Here is a 21,487-nt window from a genome sequence, read left to right as displayed (position 1 = left end):
TCAATAAAATGTAATAAGAAAAAAAAAAAAAAAAAAAGGATGAAATAAAATTTAACAAGAAAAATTCCGAAAATCATTCATGGTGGATAAAATCAAATTTGCACAATTTAAGTTTCATTCAAGCAAGAAATTTCATCTATTGCTGGTAAACATTTTCCCCAGTAAAGGCTAAGAATTTAACTAGGAGATTTGACAATCTGCCAGAAGATGTGATGAAAAATCAGAAATCTCCCAGCAAAACCAGGAACTATGCAATATATACGTGACTTTTTTCTTAACTTCAGAGCTTACAGAAAGTTATATGGTTATCAACAGATTTAGTTGTAATATTTGTAAAGAAATTTAAAATATTGCAAGAAATAATAGTCTATGTATTAAATGTATGAAATTCAAAGAAGTATTGTGTTAGAGAACAAATATATGAAATGATAACTTTAGTAACATAAGAAAAAATATCCTTTAAAAAATTTAATATTAAATACCGTATCATCAGGTACTCACAGATTATAATATGAATATTATTTAATCTATTTTCAATGTGATAATGAAAAAAATATTTAAATATTATGGTAAAAATATCAAAAAGTGATACAGAAACAAAACTAACAAATATATTGAGTAAATTAAAGCCAATCAGTTGGTTCGAAACACTACAAACGCTTCGAATCTCTAATTTAAGACCACAACAAACCTGCAGTTTATTCATTCATAGTATTAGTGAAATACAATGAAATGAAGTATGTCTGAGCATAAAAAGCACTATTTTTAATACAGCTCTAGGTTATTTTTTCTTCCATAATTTTACCCATTTAGCATATCTCTACAGTCAATAGTAATAGTATATAAAATATGAATACATAAAATTATAAATAATCCTACCATAATTTGTCCTGCAAATAATGTACACTGCTTAAAAAAAAAAAAAAAAATGGGACAGTCCTATATCTCCCGATCTACTGGGCCGATTGACAAAATTCAAATTGCGTTCTTCATGTCTCGAAAGCGCGACTTAGGATATATATTAGATTTATATATAGCACTATTCTAACATAGGCATTTTGACACAAAATCGGACTTTTTCTGAAATAACATACCAATTTTTTTCCATATTTCGATTCTACGGCTCAAATTATGCCAGAATACCAAGTTTTGTAAAAATCGTACAAGTAGTTTTTAAAATATTAGCTCTCAAAATTTTAGCTCCTCAATGTTAATTGAATTTGGCAAATATTTATTAATAACTCTTTTTTTATTAAATTTTTTTGATTTTTTCTCTCACATTTCAAAATTTAGGTTCATTCCAAATAAAATTTATCCATTTTTTGTGTTTTATTTTTTTAATTTCTATTTTTAAATAATTTTTATAAATTTTTCGAAAAAAATTTGAATTATAACTTATAAAATTTTTACCATCATCTTAAAGTAGGTGTATTTTTAAGCATATCTGCAAAAAATTAGACTTTTTTATTCAAAATTTTCTAAGATATACACGAATTTACATATTTTCGCGTTTTGAAATTTGGCATCTTTTTTTGAGCGATAATAACGCCAAATGTGGTCTATGGATTTTTGTTACACTGAATTGCCACAGCTATTTTTAACCTTAAATTTCAAGTAAAATTTTACGGAGAATTAATTATATGAAATTTTTTCCCACAATAAGGTGTAATAAATATTTATTAATACTATATGAAAATCTATTTTTTAAATTATAGATGATATTATTCAAATTTTTAACAATTTTTTAAATTTCTCTCTTTCTTCCTTTAAAAAAAAAAAAAAAATAAGAGTACGTTTTTCTAAGAGTAAATTTTTACCTTCGGCGTTTTATCGTCTGCTACTTTACTTCGTTTAAATCGAATTGTCTAAAACTGAGAATTTTTGTTTAATGTTTATTTGAATTTAATGAAAATATTTTATGTCATTAACTGCATAATTTTTTTCTAAGCAAACTGTTGCTTTTGAAGTGGCTGAAAGAGCGGCAGATACTATCATCCATATTTTTAAAGCACAGTATATTTTTATAGAAACATAAGATTTAGAATAATCATTTTTATAAAAGTCAAATTATGATATAAACATACAACCCTGTAGAGACTGAATTAATGGAAGATCAATGGTTATGTAGAAATGATCTGCAGCTACTTAATGGCTGGATAAGTCAGCAGATTCTGTGGACAAGCAAGAATAATTATATAAACGACACCCAACATTCTGTATTTTTGTATTTAATGTCAATTTAATCTGTAAAAATGTATTTTTGTGCGTAGCTTATTTTCATTATATCCTTAAAATTCTAATTTAGAATGTAATTGTCAAGAACTGATTCTTATCATCAGTAATATAATAACTAATTATTACGGTTATTAATAAATCCTTCTTATAAAGTAATTGCAAATATTTCAAAAAACTTTCTGTCTGAATGCAAATATTTTTCTATGCAAAATTTTTAATTTATATTAATCAAGATTGCACACGCTATTATTTATTTGCACTTCAATTTTTACCGTCAGCTCTAGTAGAAGTTACAAATCAATTATATTTAATTAAGGATTGGATTGGATTATTTAATTATGGCAAAGCACACGAGGGCTATCTGCCTAAAGGGAGGGATGCCTTCGTGGAGGACTTTCTAAGGTAAACTGGCTCGTATACACGTTACACATGGGCCGTTCGCGGGATTCGAACTTCCGACCGAACTACCAGTGCTCAGCGTCTTTACCGCTCGGCCGCTGGTGGGCTATTTAATTAAGGAAGACCATCTAAATTTAGAAACAGCGTACCGTAACAGCAATTCAATTATTGGCGCTGTATCTTTCATGTTACTCCCGATTGGCAAGCTACATGATTTTTAATGAGTATTCGGGTTTTGCTAGTAACTTCATTTGGAAATCGCGCTTAAACTAGGTTAGTTGGTTATTTGAACATAGAAAGAATATGGGAGCTATTTGGTTAAGATGCTTTCCTAGAGAACCTTTGTAAAGAGAACCTAGAAAACTACGAAAACCAACCATGCCAAACCCTGGGTAGACTTCGTAACAAACAATTAGTATTTAACAATCTTCAAATGCTAGGCAATTGTTGAGGCTCCAGTTAAATCTCCAATTTAATATTTTATTTGTAAATATTTAAAATATTGTTGTATACTTAGACACAAAAAGCAGAACTACCAAGCCGTAGTGCAAATGAATATTCATTTTCTTTTGCAATAATTGTATTCACTTAATATTCTTGGAATATGAGCTAAAGAAGGAACGTTCTCTAAAGATTAAAGAAGTGTTTAAATCCAGTGATATAAGGTTTGTCTTAGAGAAGCTCAGGATCAAAACGATTCTGCAATTGCCCCTGTAGTTGACTTGTAAATGGTTGTGAATTAAGCAGATGACTTTTAATCTTACGTTTTCAGTCAGACAACGTATTCCAAATGTTTTGTATTGCATGACAATGCATCTTTTCATTATTCAATAACCAGTCGGAGAACCGCTTGTGTTCCGAAAATAAGTATGTGTACTCAATCGTCCTGCATGTTTTTCAAATTTGTCTTCTTGTGATTTTTTTTCTTTCCCAAAAACTAAAGTTGCCTCTCAAAGGAAAGTTTTCTTATATTGAAGAGACAAAAGGAGTATGACATCTACTTTTAGAGGCATGTCAAAAACAGATCTCTACAAGCCTTCTCTTCCATTACATGTTGTGCAGTCAGGCAAAAAGTTGCATCAGCGTAAATTCTATAATCTATTTTTATTACACTCTGATTACTTTACTAACATACAGTGAATATATACTAAATCTTTTACATCAGCTTAAGTAATTCAGAATTTTTGACGGAATTGTTGTCGGAACTAGGACTTAGAAGATAGGTCATATTGAATATTTCGATAATCCAATAAATTCAAGGTCGAAGTTTCAATATTTTATTTTCGGAGGGAGGGGAATTTTTTTCAGTTTTGTTCCATTATCCTAAGTATATTTGCTTCGATTCTTTATTTTTTCTATAAAAGCGGAAATCTTACGCATGGTATACATATAACGCATAGCTTCAATTAAAATTTAATAATATACAGAGTGTTTATAATTAAAGTTCCACATTGAAACGGTCATAAAACAAAAACTACTGGACCAAATGTTATCAAACCTGGTAATCGTATAAAAGAGATCATAGGAATTTATTTTCCACGAAAAAAGAGAAGTTCCAAACCTCACCACCAGGGGGAAAATGGCGCTGTATACAATATTTTTAAACGAAATATGGGTCGGAATCTAACTTAACCTTGTGTTACACGGGTTTAATATGTTGCATACCCTTAAGAAATTTTGAAGTAATAAAATTACCATTTAAAAGCGTTAAATTCGATAAACGTCGAGTGCGTCGAGAGTAAGTGAGAAATTCGTCCGTGAAAACCATGAATTAGCGATTAGAAAATGCGAGATCGAAAATCACTCGCACAAGTGCGTACAATCTGGAAATCGTTTTCTTACTAATTTGTAATTTTTGAAGCCTGAATTCGACACTAAAACATGAAGATACTGATTCAAAACGCTTTTAATCGATTTGGGCCAAAGAAATCCCTCATGTTATCTATCTAGTTCCATTGCATTCTCCTACTGCATTCGATTGCATAGCACTCATTCCACACCGTTTAGTGTCGAATGACAGCTAGTTTTATAAGTGAACCATTTTTCTCTGAAGAGCAGGCGACAGCTGGACCACTGTGATTGCAGCTGACTTAGAGTCAATGTTAAAATGTTTCGTGATACATGAACTGCATGGAACTGCAGTAACATGGCATTTTAGATACTACGATTTTTATGCAGGGCTGGGCCCCACCTCACGTGTGTCGCACAGTTACTTAGGAAACATTTCACAAATGAACGTCTTATAGGCCGACAATTCCCCTCTTCCCACCAGACCTCAATCTCTATGACTTTTGGCTATGGGGTTATCTCAAAAGCACTGTTTATGGTGATATTCTAAACAATTTGGCAGAAATGAAAAATGTCCGTAACATTCCTCCTGATATGCTAAGAACTGCTGTTAAGAATGCAGTAACAGGATTAACTTGCTCTCGGAAAATGCTGGACGCTACATTGAACATGCTTTGTAACACGTTTCGGAAACTATTAAACACATTTTAAACAGATGTTTTCATGTCTTATTTCATTTACCAATATTGTATACAGCGCAATTTTTCCCCTGGTGGTGAGTTTTTGAACTCTTTTTTTTTTTTTCCCGCGGAAAATAAATTCCCATAACCTCCTTTACACGATTCCCAAGTTTGATAACATTTGGTCCAGTAGTTTTCCTTTTATGACCATTTCAAATTGGAACTTTAATTATAACCACCATGTAAATTAAACTTTAAAAGTCTGACAGTTTGGTTCAAGTCCCAGCTTTAAAAATATATATATTTAAATATAATATTTTATATTAATCCTCTTAGAAAGAATGTTTTAAGAAGCTAATTTTTCTCTCGCGTTATAGATTGTATAAAAAAACATGATCTTTAATATGATTTAGATTGTTTCAGCCGATATAAGAATCGGGTCACTCGGTGGTACAGAATAAACCCTGCTGGACTGTTTTATTTCTTTGTCATTTAGAAAAATCTTTTAATTAAAATATTTATGCTTTGGACTTTGCTCTATACTTTGTTTATAGTTAAAATGTCTAGAAAATGAAAAGCTGTCTTCAGCTGAAACGCAGTTGATGCAATTGATATTTTAAAAAAAATGACAAGAATGCAAAATTTATGGAAGTCTAGGAATCGAAAAATCTTAATTTTTTGTGTGAGCACTGAAAATAACTGTAGAAGGAAAGAAGATAATTAGGGAGAAAAGTAAGCAAAAATTTGCAGGGAAATTTGGCTGTCAGACATACCAAGATGTTTCAAAAAGTTGGACGCTTTTGAATATACTTTCAGGATACTTCAAAGAATTTAGGTGTTCAAAGAGAAAACAGTTGGACGTGTACACCACCATCACCAAATACCATCAATTGAGCTTGTGTTAACAGAAAAGACAAAAACGATATCATTACAGATTAAAGTGAAGAGCGACTGGTTGTAAACTATATGGTTGTATAAATTTAAATTACGTTATAGAACATCATATCGTATCATAAATGGAGAATCCCATGATTTTCTCAGTCGAATTATTTGAATATTCAGGAGTTTATCCAGTGATGTATGTGGATGTCACCTAAAGACATTTTTTTTTCCTCCTGATGAAACAGCGGCTGAGCAGTAAATAGCTGAACACTGGTAGTTCGGTCCGAGGTTCAAATCCAGCGAACGGGCTGTCTGCATGGGCGTTTTCATGGTTTTCCCCATATGTAACGTGTATGCGAGCCAGTTTCCCTTAGAAAGTCCTCCACGAAGGCATCCCTTCCCTTAGGCATAATTAAATAAACCAAGACCTCTTGATGAAACCAGACTTTCCTTTCATCTCATACCTTCAAAATGTTTAGTCTCTAAAGACTGATAAAGGCTCTGACCAAATACTTCATGATGAACTTTCTAAGGAAAACCAGCTAGCATACACGGTACACATGAGAAAATCCAAGAAAACGCCCATGTAACCAGCCCATTTACCAGGATTCGAACCCCGGAATGAACTACCAGTGTTCAACGATTCTCTACCGCTCGGCCGTTTGTGGACCTTTATGAAATGGAAGGCGATAACTTTATTTAAAATGATTGTCAGAAATACCAAGATTAATTTAAAACTTTTTAATCTTATGATATTTGATTCTTGCGATTTCAAAAATAAAATATTTGACTATATTATGAATAACATTTTAAGAAACCAAATGTAGGATAAAATTGTGTAAAGCAATGGGCACAATGATAAAACTGTTTAAAGCAGTGTATGCAAGTCATCCTATGTTAAAATGTCCGTTATACATCTCTCTTATTTATATATTTCTTTTCTGAACGGAACATTGAAAGGCGTGTAAAACTGTGCTTTACTGTAATTTCTCTTTTAATATATGCAGTTTTCAAATGCATCATAGTCTGGGTTACAAAATATTCTTCGGAAAGAAACGCAAGTCAAATAAATAAAATCAAATTCTGGAAAATTTATATTAATAAATATATTTAAAATGCTCAGTTCGAAGGAATAAATAGAAAATTTAAAACAATTATTTGAAGAGACAATGCAACACAAACAATTAAAATAAAAGTATAAAAATTTAAAAATTTCCTAAAATAATAACTATGACAAATAAATATATATAAAGAAAACTATTTGAAAAAAAAATAAATGCTGCACCGTTCTTGACGCAGTTTGAATAGGTAAATAGAAATTTTTAAAACAGTTATTCGAAGAAAAAAATGCAACTTAAACAATTAAAATGAAATTCGAAAAAGAAAAAATTACTTAAAATAATAACAGTTATAATAAAAAATATATAAAGAATATTATTTGGAAAAAAGAATGATGGTGACTTTTTTTCCTCTCACTGGATAGGAAACAAGGTTGCCATATATTAAGACGTTCGCCAAGTGAACTATTCTTGGCGCAAACTGAACAAAAAGTGCCAACATAAATTTGTGAATTTCTCCGTAAATTTCGCTCCAAATTTTACAAAATTTCATATTTAAGCGTAATTTGAGTCGTAGAATCGAAATATGTAAAAAAATTGGTATGTTATTTCAGAAAAAGTCCGATTTTGTGTCAAAATACCTATGTTAGAATAGTGCTATATATAAATCTAATATATATACTAAGTCGCGCTTTCGAGACATGAAGAACTCAATTTGAATTTTGTCAATCGGCCCAGTAGAACGGGAGATATAGCACTGTCCCATTTTTTTTTTTTTTTTTTTTGAGCAGTGTACATGTGTCATATACATTTAGTTCTTATTTATTAAATTTTATTAGACACAGTTTTTGCAGCAAGTTAAAAACATTAATTAGATATTGTATAAGATATTTCATTGAAGTTAATACTAAAAGTCTCTGCTTGATTTTTTTGTCAGAATTTTTACATAGTTAGCAGATCTTCATTTCAGGAACAGATATATTAACTTTGTCACAATTTATCTTGTAAATAATATAAATGCTTTGTATATAGTTATTTCTTTTTTATTTATGTCTAGTTTGGTATGCGGCAGTTTTTGCAGCATGTTAAAATATTAGTTAGAGGTAGAAGTGTTTACTAAACCAATAAATCAGCATTTAGCTATTTCATGACAAAATTTAGAATCAAGGAGACTTAATTTGCCTAACTTTTAAATGAGAAATGCAACTTATCTTTAATTTCATTCGAATTTTCATCTTTCAAACATCTCAGATTTCATAAAAAAATATATTGTGAATCAAAACAAAAAGGGAAAAAAAAAATCTGAAAGCTTTCAGATTTTACATTACATCCAAAGAGATCTTTTTTTCACCTTTTGTGCATTGCCTTTATTTAATAAATGTTCTTCACACTTAAAACATAAAATTCAATTCAACAGCAATATCGCAAAATAATTTCAAAATGAGCATATCTTTAGAATTTCCGATACACAGTCTCACACGCTGGAGATTTTTTCCCTCCATACAGTTTTGCCAGTTTTGCTCGCTTTGAAATCGTTAAGTTTGTTAATCAAAAATTCGTTGAGGTGTTAAAAAATATAAAATCGATAACCAGACAAATCTCAAATTCCAAATTAGAACTTCTAGATGCCATATTTGGTGGAAGATTACGTTATTAAAAATTTGATAGCTCTAGGTATCGTTTTATCACAATGCGGGAAACATACATACATACATTTATGCAGATTCTTCATTATTTAATTTCTTTAAGTATAACACAGGGTGATACTATTTGGTGGCAACAATTTGAAAAGTGAATCGATATTTAAAGTTTTTAACGCAAAATCCTAAAACAAAATTAATAGCCTTTCTGGGTTAATGCCATTTGGACTAAAAAGAAAATTTTAAATTTTTTCTTGTTCAATTAAATTTTTTAAAGTTACCTTTAATTCTGCAAAAGGTTAAGCAGTACTTAAATACACCCAGTAGACAAAAAGAAGTAGTTGATATTTCTAATTCTGACTTACTTCATAATATGCAGATGGATATAAAATATGTGGGAAAGTATTTTGTGCATAGAGAAGATGAAATGTAATAGCTGGATAAGGAAGATATGGCAATAAAAAGAAAAGCTGGTTTTGAGCTATTTGCTGTTGGATAATGTCCACAAAACAAAGCCACTCTGGTCCTTCCCAAACCTGCAAAAAAAGTAATTGCATTAAATAAAAAATTTTGCATGTATTAAAAAAGTAACTGCATATAGCTGATGTATTATTAGAAATAAACAATTTACAATCAAAACTCATATCACCACCACTCAGTTAAATCATCACCCTCTTTAACCCATCAGTTTTACAAAGTTCCAACCAATTAAATAGTAAAATAATGGTAAGGTTCTCTGATAAACTGTTGTCTTATAGTTTCTAGACACAAAAAAGTTTTTTTTTCCCTCCCCTCAAGTTAGAAGTCAAGGTCATATAAGTCTCAGAAAAAGAAACTTACAGTACATTGTCAATCCTGTCAGTCTCCTCAGTCTCACCCTTCTTTCACTCATTCACACAATAGATGGACACCTGTATGTGCCTTCAGCATTTGTGGGAAAATAGACAGATGTCCACATGTTGAATATATGCCCATGTGTCTTGGCACATGCTTCCAACTTGAATTTTTCCTAAACCATTCCGGTTTCCCCCCCCCTTAAAGGTTGAAAATGGAAACTTGAACCCTCTTATTTTTCAGTAAAATGTCAAGAAGTGTAAAATTTTAAATTTTTGAGAAAAAAAAGAAATTTATCAAGTTTGAAAAATCAAATCAGTCGAAAGCTGCCTTTGCAAAAGCTCGATGAATTCCTCAAACATTGTTAAATGATCTTTTTCCATTATCAGACGAAATAGATCAAGACAATTAAAAAAAAAAAGGAAAGATGAATAGTGTCTTAATAAGAAGAAATCTAGAAAGTTCTTATCACCTGGATAAAATATGCCACAATACAAAATGTGCAGATTTCCACTTTAATTTTGAAAGAAAAAGCTCTGCAAATTGTTGTTGAACTTTGTGCAGAAATCTCTACAGCTAGTAATCCATGATTGGAAATGCTGAAGATAGGGCATGCTGAAGATAGGGGTTAAAAAAAAGTCGAGTGAGAGACACCTAACATTGATCTAGAATTTGCTCTGGATTTTTGAAAAAAAGAAATATGCAAACAATATGCTTCAAATGACATTTTTAATTTGGATTGGTTTATGAAATCTTGCTTGACAAAAATCTTTCTTTAAAGAAGAAAAATTCATTTTGGGAAGAAACAATGTGAAAGAAAAGTTTTGCTAGAATTCAAGAAGTTGATGGTCATAGAAAAATCCAAACCCCTTCTGGTGTATTAATAGTATAAAATTTTTGCCAGTGAGCTAAGACACCAACTTCAAAGCTTGGATGATTTCAGAACTATGGGAAAAGGCAATCAAGTATTAGATACATCCTCCTTTTACATTACGGTGCTTGACGCAATTTTCTACATAGTGAAAAGTTAAAGCTTGGAAAGCATTCTACCAAAAGCACTGCCAATTACTTCAGATATGCAGGTTTCAAAATAAATTCTTTAGAAGCTGATCCGAAGACAATGAGAGTGAAAATGATGTCTTTTCATCAGACTAATGTTGTGAACTAAAAACTGCAATTTAGAATTTGAAATGGATTAATATGCATCTGTAGACAGTGAAGTAATCATGAAATTTAGAGAAATTTCAGTGCTGAATATTGTTTCCAAAATAAAAAATTTAACTGTCCCAAGTCCACGGATGAAAGTTATCATGAACTGGAACAAGTGTCAATGTGTAAAGATGATATAACTGCAATAAATACCATTAAAGGATTTCAAATTTCATGGGAGGAGGAAGAAGAAAAATCTGAAAGTTTTCAGACTTTATATTACACTCAAAGGAATGTTTTGTGTGCTATCTTTATTTATTAAATATCATGTTCTTTGCACTTAAACCATAAAATTCAATTTAGCAGCAATATTGCAAAATAATTTTAAAATGAGCATACCTTTAGAATTTCTAATACACAGTCTCGCATGCTGGAGATAAAAATATTCGCTTTGAAATCATTGAGTTTGTTAATCAAAAATTCTTTAATGTTTGACAAAATATGAAATCGATAATAAAAAAAAATTCAAATTAGGGCTTCCAGATGCCCATATTTGGTAGAAGATTACGTTATTGAAAATTTGATGGCTCTTATGTAGCATTGTTTTATCACAATGCGAGAAACATATATACATTTATGCAGATTCTTCATTATTTAATTTCTTTAAATATAACACAGGACGATAATATTTGGAGACAACAATTTGAAAAGTGAACCAACATTTAAAGTTTTCCAAACGAAATTAATAGCTCTTCTGGGTTAACACCCTTTGGGATAAAAAGAAAAAGATTTTGCAATGGTAGGGACAAATCAGTATTCAGGCTAGCATTCATTAAATATATTTTTAATAAAACAGTAAGTATTTTTTTAGTTTATTTCTTAATCTGTAAAATGCAATTAATTTTCTAAAGCACTGCAGTGTACATTTGGAGATAGTAGTTTCATAAATGCATTTTTAATAATAATCAGAAACATTATGTATCATACAGTCAAATGAATATCTTCTATATCATTTCTATAAAGTCTGGCATTGTAACGTTATTTTTGACTGGTTCACTGGGGTGACAGTTTAAAAAGGGTTGATCTAGAATAACAAAGTAACAAAGTGCACTGAACAAATAACAATAGATCTTTTAAAAGTGAATTATAAAATTTGAAAAGTCTGAATGTAAAAAGACTTCTGAAGAAATACTGAGTATTGCCTTTACAGTCAAAAGTTCTAGCACTATGAAACAAACATAACACTATGCCTATGTACATATATAAATACGATAAGGCTGAATTTATAAATTATACAGAGTAATGTATTATTAATATTAGATATACCATGAGTTACTAAGTGTACATATTACTGCATTATATATTAACAATGCATTTTCTTTCATATAAAACCAAACACTAAGGAATTTAAACTTAAAATAAATAAATTTGAATAAGCCTAAAGGCATGAGAGAATAATGATATAAGATGTCAGGTTTGGTGACAAAAAACAACAATCTTACCAGTCCTCAATAGGCCTGTACAGGCTGTTATATTTCATTATTTGCAGCCTGTTTTCATTTAGTACACATTTGAGAACTTAAAAACAGTATTTCTGGGAAGCAATAAATTGCAGATAACAAATCAGAAAGTAAAATACATTTTTCTTAAATCCAATGCAAAAGATAAATGACATGAGTCTTGTAAGCACAAATAATATTAGTGCCAATTGGTGGAATTCAATACAAATAAAGAAAAAATACTTACAGCATCTAAATTTCTTTTAAACTTGATATTTAAATAATTTTCAAGCACGCCAATGTAAACTTTCTCATAATCTCCAAATGCTTGTATGGTTTGATAAATGGCATTAAAACTGAAATTATTTTTTTTTTTAAATACTCAATTTAACACACATAAATATTTTTCAGAATAACACATAGGTTGGAACTTTAATACTGGAAACACTGTTACATACATACCACAAAACAGAATCACTAACAAAACAAAACAAAACAAAAAAAAAAAAAAAAAAAAAAAAAAAAAAAGATGACTTCAAAACAAATCATTGAATGCATTCACAGATATATAGCCCAACAGTATCATTAATGTCTTTGTGAGGCATGCAAGGAATTACATTGCTTCATAAGATAGCACAATTGGTAAAAATCCTTCAAAGAGAAATATTACAGTATGGCACATCTAGTTGGGTCATCATTTAGGTGAAAGAAAATATGAGATTTTTGTGCTTTTGTGGAAGTTGATCAATACAAGAAAATGCCCGAGTTAGCCCAAGAAAGAGATTATTGCATAAGATTGTGTGACCAGCATTGCATAAGAAGTTATTAAGCAAGAAAAATGTCATATACAGTCCACCTATTGCAGTATATTAAAACTGCAAAACTTTTCAGACACTTAGCTATAAGGACTGCAATAGCATGTCTACAAAATGTTTTTCATGTAATAAAAAAAAAAATTGCTTCCTTAAAAAAATACAGCCTATTAGCATATTTTTAGCATAAATGTAGCAACAAAAGCACTTTCTGTAGAATCTTTCCATCATTTTGATGCACAATGCTTAGGTGCATGTAAGCACAATCTACTGCTGCTTTGTTCCCTGGATAGGTCTGGAAAGTCATTTACCACCCACCAAATTTCCTGGACTTAAGTCCTGTGATTATGATTTCATTACTAAGAAAAGTAGCGCTTCATGGCATTCCATTTCAAACTATTCCAAAGTTTATACAGATTTACTGCTCCATCTGAATCATCCACTTAACAGAGGCTGCTACAAGTATGTCAGAGTATTGCTAGTGGGTAGCTGAAATGATTGTGACAAGCACTGAAGGGTAATAAAAATTTAATGTGCATGTTCTGTACCAGATGTAAAAAAATAGTTGCCAATATTAAAATTCTAGCACTCATATTTTGGAATTTGAAAAAATTATGTATTTTTTCTTTCAGAAACAGTATAACAATTTTATAAATGCAGTATACATAAGCATATTTGAAATTGTGCAATTTAAAATGAATCACACAGAAATGGGATTAAAGAGTAACTTACGAGCTCGAATTTTTGGCATGGAATATATCTTGCCATACTACAAACAAACTTTTTTGTACATCCTTTTGTCCAATATGTAAACCTTTTAAATCATGAACTTTCAGTTCCTTCTGCTTTCGATGAATGAACTAATAAAGGTAAATGTACGTAAAATTAAACATACTTAAGTAAGGAGTTATTAAAAAAAAGCATTCTAATCATATCTACTAATTTAAAGTAAGAAACTGAAAGAAAAAACATAAACAAATAAATTCATTTGGCACTGGAATTCACAAACTCATAAGCAACAGAATGGATTGAACTACACATTCAACATTATTTGATCCTGAAGTAGATTCAGCTAAAATAAAGTACACGGATAAAAAATCACGAGATGCTTACGGAAGGTGGGAAAAAGTATTATCTATTGAAATATATTAATATGATGTTACTCTATCTTTGGTAACAATGCATAAATTAAGACACTGAGGTATTCTTTTGTCCAAATTTTGCAAAATAACAATAGAAATATACATTTTTATGTGAAATATTAGTACAATTTTTATCATGCACAATGTCTTTGTAGGTTTCAAATGTCTTGTTCTGCACTCTCTCACCGGTTTCCATCAGATTTCAAGGCTCTAAGCAGGCCAACCAAATTGTACTACTTGATTTTCTTTGAACTATTATTTAACAGATACTGTTATGGTTAGGTGCTTTGTCATCCATTCTGATGAGAGGTCTCTTTGGCATAATATTGGCAAAATTGAGCAGACATAATTGCCAAGGTAAATTCCATGCTTAAACGTTATGTCCACCAAAACCAACAGGTCACACCTGTATTATACAAAACAAATATGATTCACAAATGAATACTGCCCACCTCTAAATTTATGAACGAAAATGATAAATTAAATAATTACCATTCAAATGACTGTTGCCAAACCCATACTTTGCCATCAGATTGCAACACACAGCACTATATCTGAATTGACTAGCTTGTAGATTCTGTTTTAAGTCTTAAAGGATGATAGTAATTCACAATAATATATATATATATATATATATATTAATCTGAAGGTTTTTCAGATTTTACATTACACACAAAAGGGCATTTTTTTAATGTTTTGTTTGTTACCTTTATTTATTAAATATTATGTTCTTCGCATTTAAACCATAAAATTCAATTCAACAGCAATATTGCAAAATAATTTTTAAACGAGCATATCTTTAGAATTTCTGATACACAGTTTCGTGCACTGGAGATAAAATTGTTTTCTTCTGTACAGTGTTGCCATTTCTCGCTTTGAAATTGTTGAGTCTGCTAATCACAAATTCAATTAAGTGTTAAAAAATATGAAATTGATAATAAAATAAATTCCAAATTAGGGCTTTCAGATGCCCATATTCAGTGGAAGATCACGTTATTCAAAATTTAATGGCTCTAGGTACCATTGTTTTATCATAATGCGAGAAACATACATACATTTATGCAGATTCTTTATTATTTAATTTCTTTAAATATAACACAGAGTGATAATATTTGGTGGCAACAATTTGAAAAGTGAAATGAACAGTTAAAGTTTTCAATGCAAAATGCCAAAACAAAATTAATAGCCCTTCTGGGTTCACATTTCCTCTGGGCTAATAACAGTTACAAGTACCATTTAGAGCACTGTTATGAGTGCAGTTGCAACTACAACTTAAGTTCAATTGCATCACCAAAGGAAATTCTTGGAGTTCTCCATAAATGATGTACACATAGATACTCTTGCACACACCTAAAGTTTCAGTCTCCAGATGTTCTATTTTGGAACACGTCTTTGCCATTCTCAACCAGAACATGGAGGCTAAGCAAGTGGATTAATACTTTAAAGCTTGTGATATATTTTAAAAAGCATGATATTCTTAATATTTAAGAGAAATATCATCAAATAGGATAGGCATGACTCTATGGCCATAATTTTGTCAAAGCATTAGATTCCCCAATTACTTCATATACAATAATGTGTAATTAAACATCGTACAAATAGGATTTTTGAAGCCAATTTATGGAAATTAGATAATGTCATACAATTTTGTATTTTACTATACTTTTTTCATCTCATATTTTTATAAAGTTAAATTTAATTATTTCCCTAATTTTTCACCAGAGTTACTGCAACTGCCTTTACTATATCAGGTAAGTACATTTTATTAGACACAGACTTGATATATAGATCTGGGGCCATTCATTTTTATACATGATTCACATTTTCCTTTAGACCGTGTAACATATAGTATATATTTACAAACATGATTTTGTATTTAACATACACATTTAAAACTAGTAAAACAGATAAATACAAAAGTATAATAAAAGCATTTCTTACTTGCAGTGTAGACAAACAAGATCGAATATCATTGGAAGTTTTCTCACAAAGTAAAGTCAGAGCTGCCATCTCTGCTATTAAGCCTTCTTTTAAAGACACCTAAGAAAAAGCAAAACTCTCAAAGAATCAAAATATGTATAAACAAGCAGCTGTTAAAATAGTACTAAATCAAAATTTCCTGCTTTTAGAGCAAATAAAATAAATCACTATTATTTCATAAATTCAAAGAAATATTTTACCTATAATGGAAATAATATGAAATTGCATGCAAAAGCTGAACAAAACTCTCTTATTGAAAAAGTGTCTATTTAAAATAAAACAGAAAATTAAATTTTAATTTCAAAGTTGTTTATTCTTTCAATATTTTTTAATTTAATGTGCATCAATTTAAATTGCTAAATAGATGTTAATACGGCATTCATTCATTTATATATGAAAAATTTAATGGATTTAATCTTTTATGAATCAGTAACATTGCTGCAAAACTTTTAATAAATTTCTTTATAAACATATATTTATACCATTAACATGCTTTGCATTTCTTTCATTTATGTTAATGTGTTAGAGAATTTTCAATAAACATGCTTGAAGTCTACATTCTTATACTCTGAAAATATATGTGCAAATGAATTAAATGTGCATGCAAGAATTTTATACCTCATTTAGACGAGCAGTCAAGCGAGATGATGTTGTAGGAGGAAAATTCAGTACAAGAGCTAACTGTCTTAAAGGCTTCAGAGCTGTGCTATACCTAATTTAGAAAATAAATTACCATACAAATGTTTTAAAAATTTGCAATCACTAAACTTTTCATTACAACCCAAAACTTTTAAAAAAGAATTTAATTTTTTTTAAACTAAAAAACAGCTAAAAGCTTAAAAAATGTGAAAAAAAACAAGTAAAAGTTTGCTTCTCTTCTTGATAAACATAATAGCTACTGCTGCCATGTCATGACACTAAATTTTTACATCTGAATAACATTAAAAAATAGTTTAAAATAAATTTCAATTTTAAAAGTACCATATTCTGCATTTTTTTTAAATAAAATGGTGTAAACAGAAAAATGCCAAAATATTAAATAAAGTATATAATGATTCAAACAAAATAAAAGACATAAATATATACTGACATTTGTAATCTATATGTTAACAGATAATTTCATTACAATCATTAAATTTTATATCGAGATGAAAATCAATTGCCAAATTTGGGATCTTGCCACATCACACTACTGATTCAGAATCCGATTCTGATGCTAATTCCGGCTCATCAATGTAAAAGAGTGAGTGGAAGATAATATCTTGAATATTTAACACACAGTCAGTTCTTCCCTATAGTAAAGGAACTAAACTAACCTCTAGGAAAAAAGCTTGTCTGGAAAGAATGTTCTTATTGTGGTTCATTGTAGTGTGTTCAGAGCTCCAGAAAGATAAAGGATAGCAAAACAATATAAATTTGGTTTTCTAAATTATTTCTTCAAATTTTTCTTGGAATTTTTATAGCTGCCAGTTATGAATTTAACCATCATAAACTGGTCAAATACCCCTTAACATTTTACGTATTTAACACTGTCAATCTTATTACTGAAGTCACAGCAATGATGTTTTGTAATATTATTTATGTATATTATATAGACATAGAAAGCAATTTTAGTATATATTATTATTATTTGTAACTGTTAACTCTTATTAACATTTTTTAATTAATATTTTTCTTCACTTTATATACACAGAATATCATATAAAGAGAAATGAATTAAAACTTTCATCACTATGTCATTATTTGTTGAAATAAAATAGGAAGAATTATTTTCCCCCATTTGCCACAAGTAGGTGAAGTAATTCAGTAAACTTATATGCACAAATAAAGAATTTAAAATTTGGCTCAAAAGAAAAATGCAGCTGATCCATTCTTATTACAAAAAACACTCAAGCAAAAAACATCTTCATTGTTTTAATCAAAATTACTATTATAGATTGCCAAAATATAAAATAAAGTAAAAGTGTAAACAAGCAGTTAAACTTAAATAAAATCGAATTTTTAAAAAATACTAACGGATCATTGCAGATACAAATGAGAGGTCGCATCAATAAAGGAATGTCGCCTTTCTTTCTCTTTCCTCTTGTGATACCAGTAGATTTTATAAATGACAACAGCACATTGATAGATTGCTGCAATTAATATGAAATGCCAATTATCTTTAAATGTTTTTTTGTTATAACAATTACTAATAAATGAATACTACTCCTAAAACATAAACTTTCACCACAAATACCAAAGGACATGAAACAGCTCATAAACACATATTTACATATATTCATATCAAAAACCATTTTGTAGAAACTAAAATATAACAAATATGAAGAAAATCTCATAAAACATTAGCAACTATTTAAAACAAATAGCCAAATATACATTAGCAACTATTTAAAACAAATAGCCAAACATACAACAAACATAAAAATACAAAATAAAAATTAACGTATTATTTATTCCACTCACTTTGAAAAGCTAAAAACTTTACCTTTATTTAAAAAAAAATGCCAAGATTAATACAAGTATTTGACTAAAATAAATTCATAATTTTCAGTTTCAAGAAATTATTCAAAATTAGCAAAAACCATAAAAAAAGTTAAAATATTTTTTCCTCCTCAAAAATATGCCAGGACATTCCAGGTGCATAATTAGGGGAAAAAACTGTAACCCCCAAAAAATTGACTATAAAAAGGAACAGAATCCAACAAACAAGATGTAATTAACCCTTTAATTGGCAAATATCCAATAACAGCCAATGAAAACACATGTTACTTCTAAGCAGTCAAGTCAAATAAAGGGCTAATATCTATTTTATTATTACTTATATAAAGCTGCTTTAATTTAATAACAAGATCAGCACTAATGTAGTGAATATTTTCCTTTAACTTACAGCAGGTGCACCATCTATTTCATCCAGAACTAAACAGTTTGGTCTTTTATCTTGCTGCAAAACAGATTTCATCTGTGTTGCTGCTTCTAATTGTGTTCTAAAAGCTTCTGGATTTCTATCATCACTGTAATATAGAACAAATACAAAATACGAACAGCATGAAACATGCACTATTCATATTCTTTATAAAACAGTAATTGAGAATAATAATTTTAAATGCATTTTCATAAGTACTACATTATTTAACTGAAAGGGGAGTGAAAATTATGAAAACATTCAATTCAAATAAAATTTCAAAGATTTCAGGGCAAAATATGCAGATGATTAAAACATCAAGGCAATGCCAAATAGATGTGTATCAATTATATATGTAAAATGTATATTGAAATGTGTTTATCAAGAGTTTATAATTGTCATTACCTTTGCATTAGAGTAAACCTAACTCAAATGCAAAGGTAATGACAATTATAGACTAGTTTAAAGAAATCTTGCGGACTGTACCATGTCTTAACATAAAAAATTTGAGGCGAAATTGTGGCTCAGTTAGAGCTTAGTTTGTAAAATTAGAAGAGAAGGAATCCTATGGAAGACTGTCAGAAAAAAAGGAGAAATAAATAAATAAAATAATTAATAAAATAGTAAAATAATAAATTATTAAAATAATATAATTAATTGTTAAAATAACTAATAATTAAACTAATTAAATACTTAGAATAATTAATTATTAAAATAATAAAATAACCAATTTGAAAATATTTATTAAATGAATGGCAAACTTTTCATAAACAACATAAAGTACTGGACCTCATCTTATTTAAGGCTCTGGATGGAATTAAAATGTCACTCAAAAACTAAGAAATCTCAATCCAACTCTGGCTGAATTTAAGCTCCAAATGTACAGTATAATGAACTACTTCAAGGGCTGATAGAAACAAAGACTATTCTTTTCCTAGCACATCAATGAAAAAAGTTAAATTGGTTAAAGCATCACTAATGACAATACAGAGAATGCTATAAACAATAACATACTATGGAAGAAATTTCAACGGAGAATGTGTAAATGTCAAAACAAAGAAGATTCCATGACCAATATAGCTGTCAAGTAGAATGCGACAGGAGAAAAAAATTTCCTTGAATCCAAGAGTTAGCTGAGAACAGAGTAATAAATGACAATTTTCATTCCCTCTGTTTGTCTACATCATTCCAAAAAGCCTGCAGGTTCTCTTTTCCATCAGGAGATACTAGCACTGGAATAACAAATTTAGCTGCTTTCATAAATTAATTGTACTTCCTGGAGAATAAGTCTTTAACATGTAGGTGAGCGCTTTTCTTTCCTTCCAAGGATTTGTTTCTGAGGGAAAGAGAGGCATGCATTCAGAAGTTAGAATCGATTTTTTAATTTAGTTTTACTATTAAAATAAAATTTTCGAGATCAAAAGAATTTTCTGCTGGAACTGTGGTTCAGTTACATAACAGAAGTGCAATCTGACTAGAATTTCATTTTTTCTCAAAAATTAAGCAGTAGCCGTGCCATGCGCAATTTAAACTCTGAGCTCAGCAAAGTGGTTCAGAAGAACGTGATTGTCTAAAATGTTGCTGTCACTGTACCCTGAAAGGAGCAACGTAGTAACATATAACATTAGACAGCCAGGGAGACAAAAAAAATATCATGACACAATATTTGAAAACCATGGATAGGCTATATTACACCAGGTTTTCACAGCCCTGGCAGTATGACTTTGTCTACGGATACGTATACATATAATTCAAGCATTACAGCATAATTTTGGTATGAGTCTAGCATTTCAAGAGGCCACATCACTGTTTATAAATAATCACAGAGTACTGTCAGAATTGTTTGCCAACAAATTAAATCAACCAACAGAAAAAAATTTGCAACTCCTATATACATGTTAGTAGAAATAAAGACACTGAATACAAACCTAGCATTTAATTCCACTACATTGTACCCAGCTTGTTTTGCAATTATAACAGCTAATGTAGTTTTTCCTAGACCTGGTGGACCAGACAGAAATGCAACCTATAAAATAAGATTATTTATAGAAATAAGTACCATATTTTATATAGTACTTATCGAGACTTAAGTTATTATATTAAATTTTGTAACATAGGAGTCTTTCATAAAAGTCATGTTCATCTCAAGTGCAAGGCAAACAGATAATCAATATTAGTGCTTATTCATAATACAATGTATATATGTACCATAATAAATTAAAACAAATGAATATCATATTTACTCACACATTTCCCCATTTTTAATTTCATCTAATTTCCTTGAAATCAGGGGAGAATTATGTGACAATACAGTTTTTGAAGAGATGGAGAGAACAAGCATATATGATTGAAATGAGAATATAAATACCATATACTTCTATAAGTTAATATTGTCAATATCATTAGCTCAAAGGGGTTAGCCCAGACAGGCTATTAGTCTCAAAACGGCATTTTTCATCAGTTCATTATAAATGTCTGTTTCACTTT

The 21,487-nt window shown here is 29.6% G+C and overlaps 1 protein-coding gene across 3 annotated transcripts in view; it reads right to left on the bottom strand.

Annotated features, from left to right (window-relative positions):
• cutlet (chromosome transmission fidelity protein 18 homolog) overlaps positions 1-21,487 on the bottom strand; it is an 86,864-nt gene that overhangs the window by 28,987 nt on the left and 36,390 nt on the right. For all 3 annotated transcript variants that reach the window (XM_085821914.1, XM_085821912.1, XM_085821913.1), the window contains exons 10-17: positions 20,929-21,026; positions 18,986-19,109; positions 18,115-18,230; positions 16,717-16,810; positions 16,060-16,158; positions 13,709-13,836; positions 12,412-12,520; positions 9,048-9,218 (exon numbers count right to left, since the gene is read on the bottom strand). In XM_085821914.1, the coding sequence (XP_085678040.1) occupies positions 9,048-9,218; positions 12,412-12,520; positions 13,709-13,836; positions 16,060-16,158; positions 16,717-16,810; positions 18,115-18,230; positions 18,986-19,109; positions 20,929-21,026 (939 nt within the window). The remainder of the gene's footprint in view (positions 1-9,047; positions 9,219-12,411; positions 12,521-13,708; positions 13,837-16,059; positions 16,159-16,716; positions 16,811-18,114; positions 18,231-18,985; positions 19,110-20,928; positions 21,027-21,487) is intronic.

This window comes from Stegodyphus dumicola, chromosome 8 (genome assembly GCF_044657685.1).
Source record: "Stegodyphus dumicola isolate Sdum_Otavi_A_Nest chromosome 8, ASM4465768v1".
Taxonomy (NCBI): domain Eukaryota; kingdom Metazoa; phylum Arthropoda; class Arachnida; order Araneae; family Eresidae; genus Stegodyphus; species Stegodyphus dumicola.
This window is presented reverse-complemented; position numbering and strand designations above follow the sequence as displayed.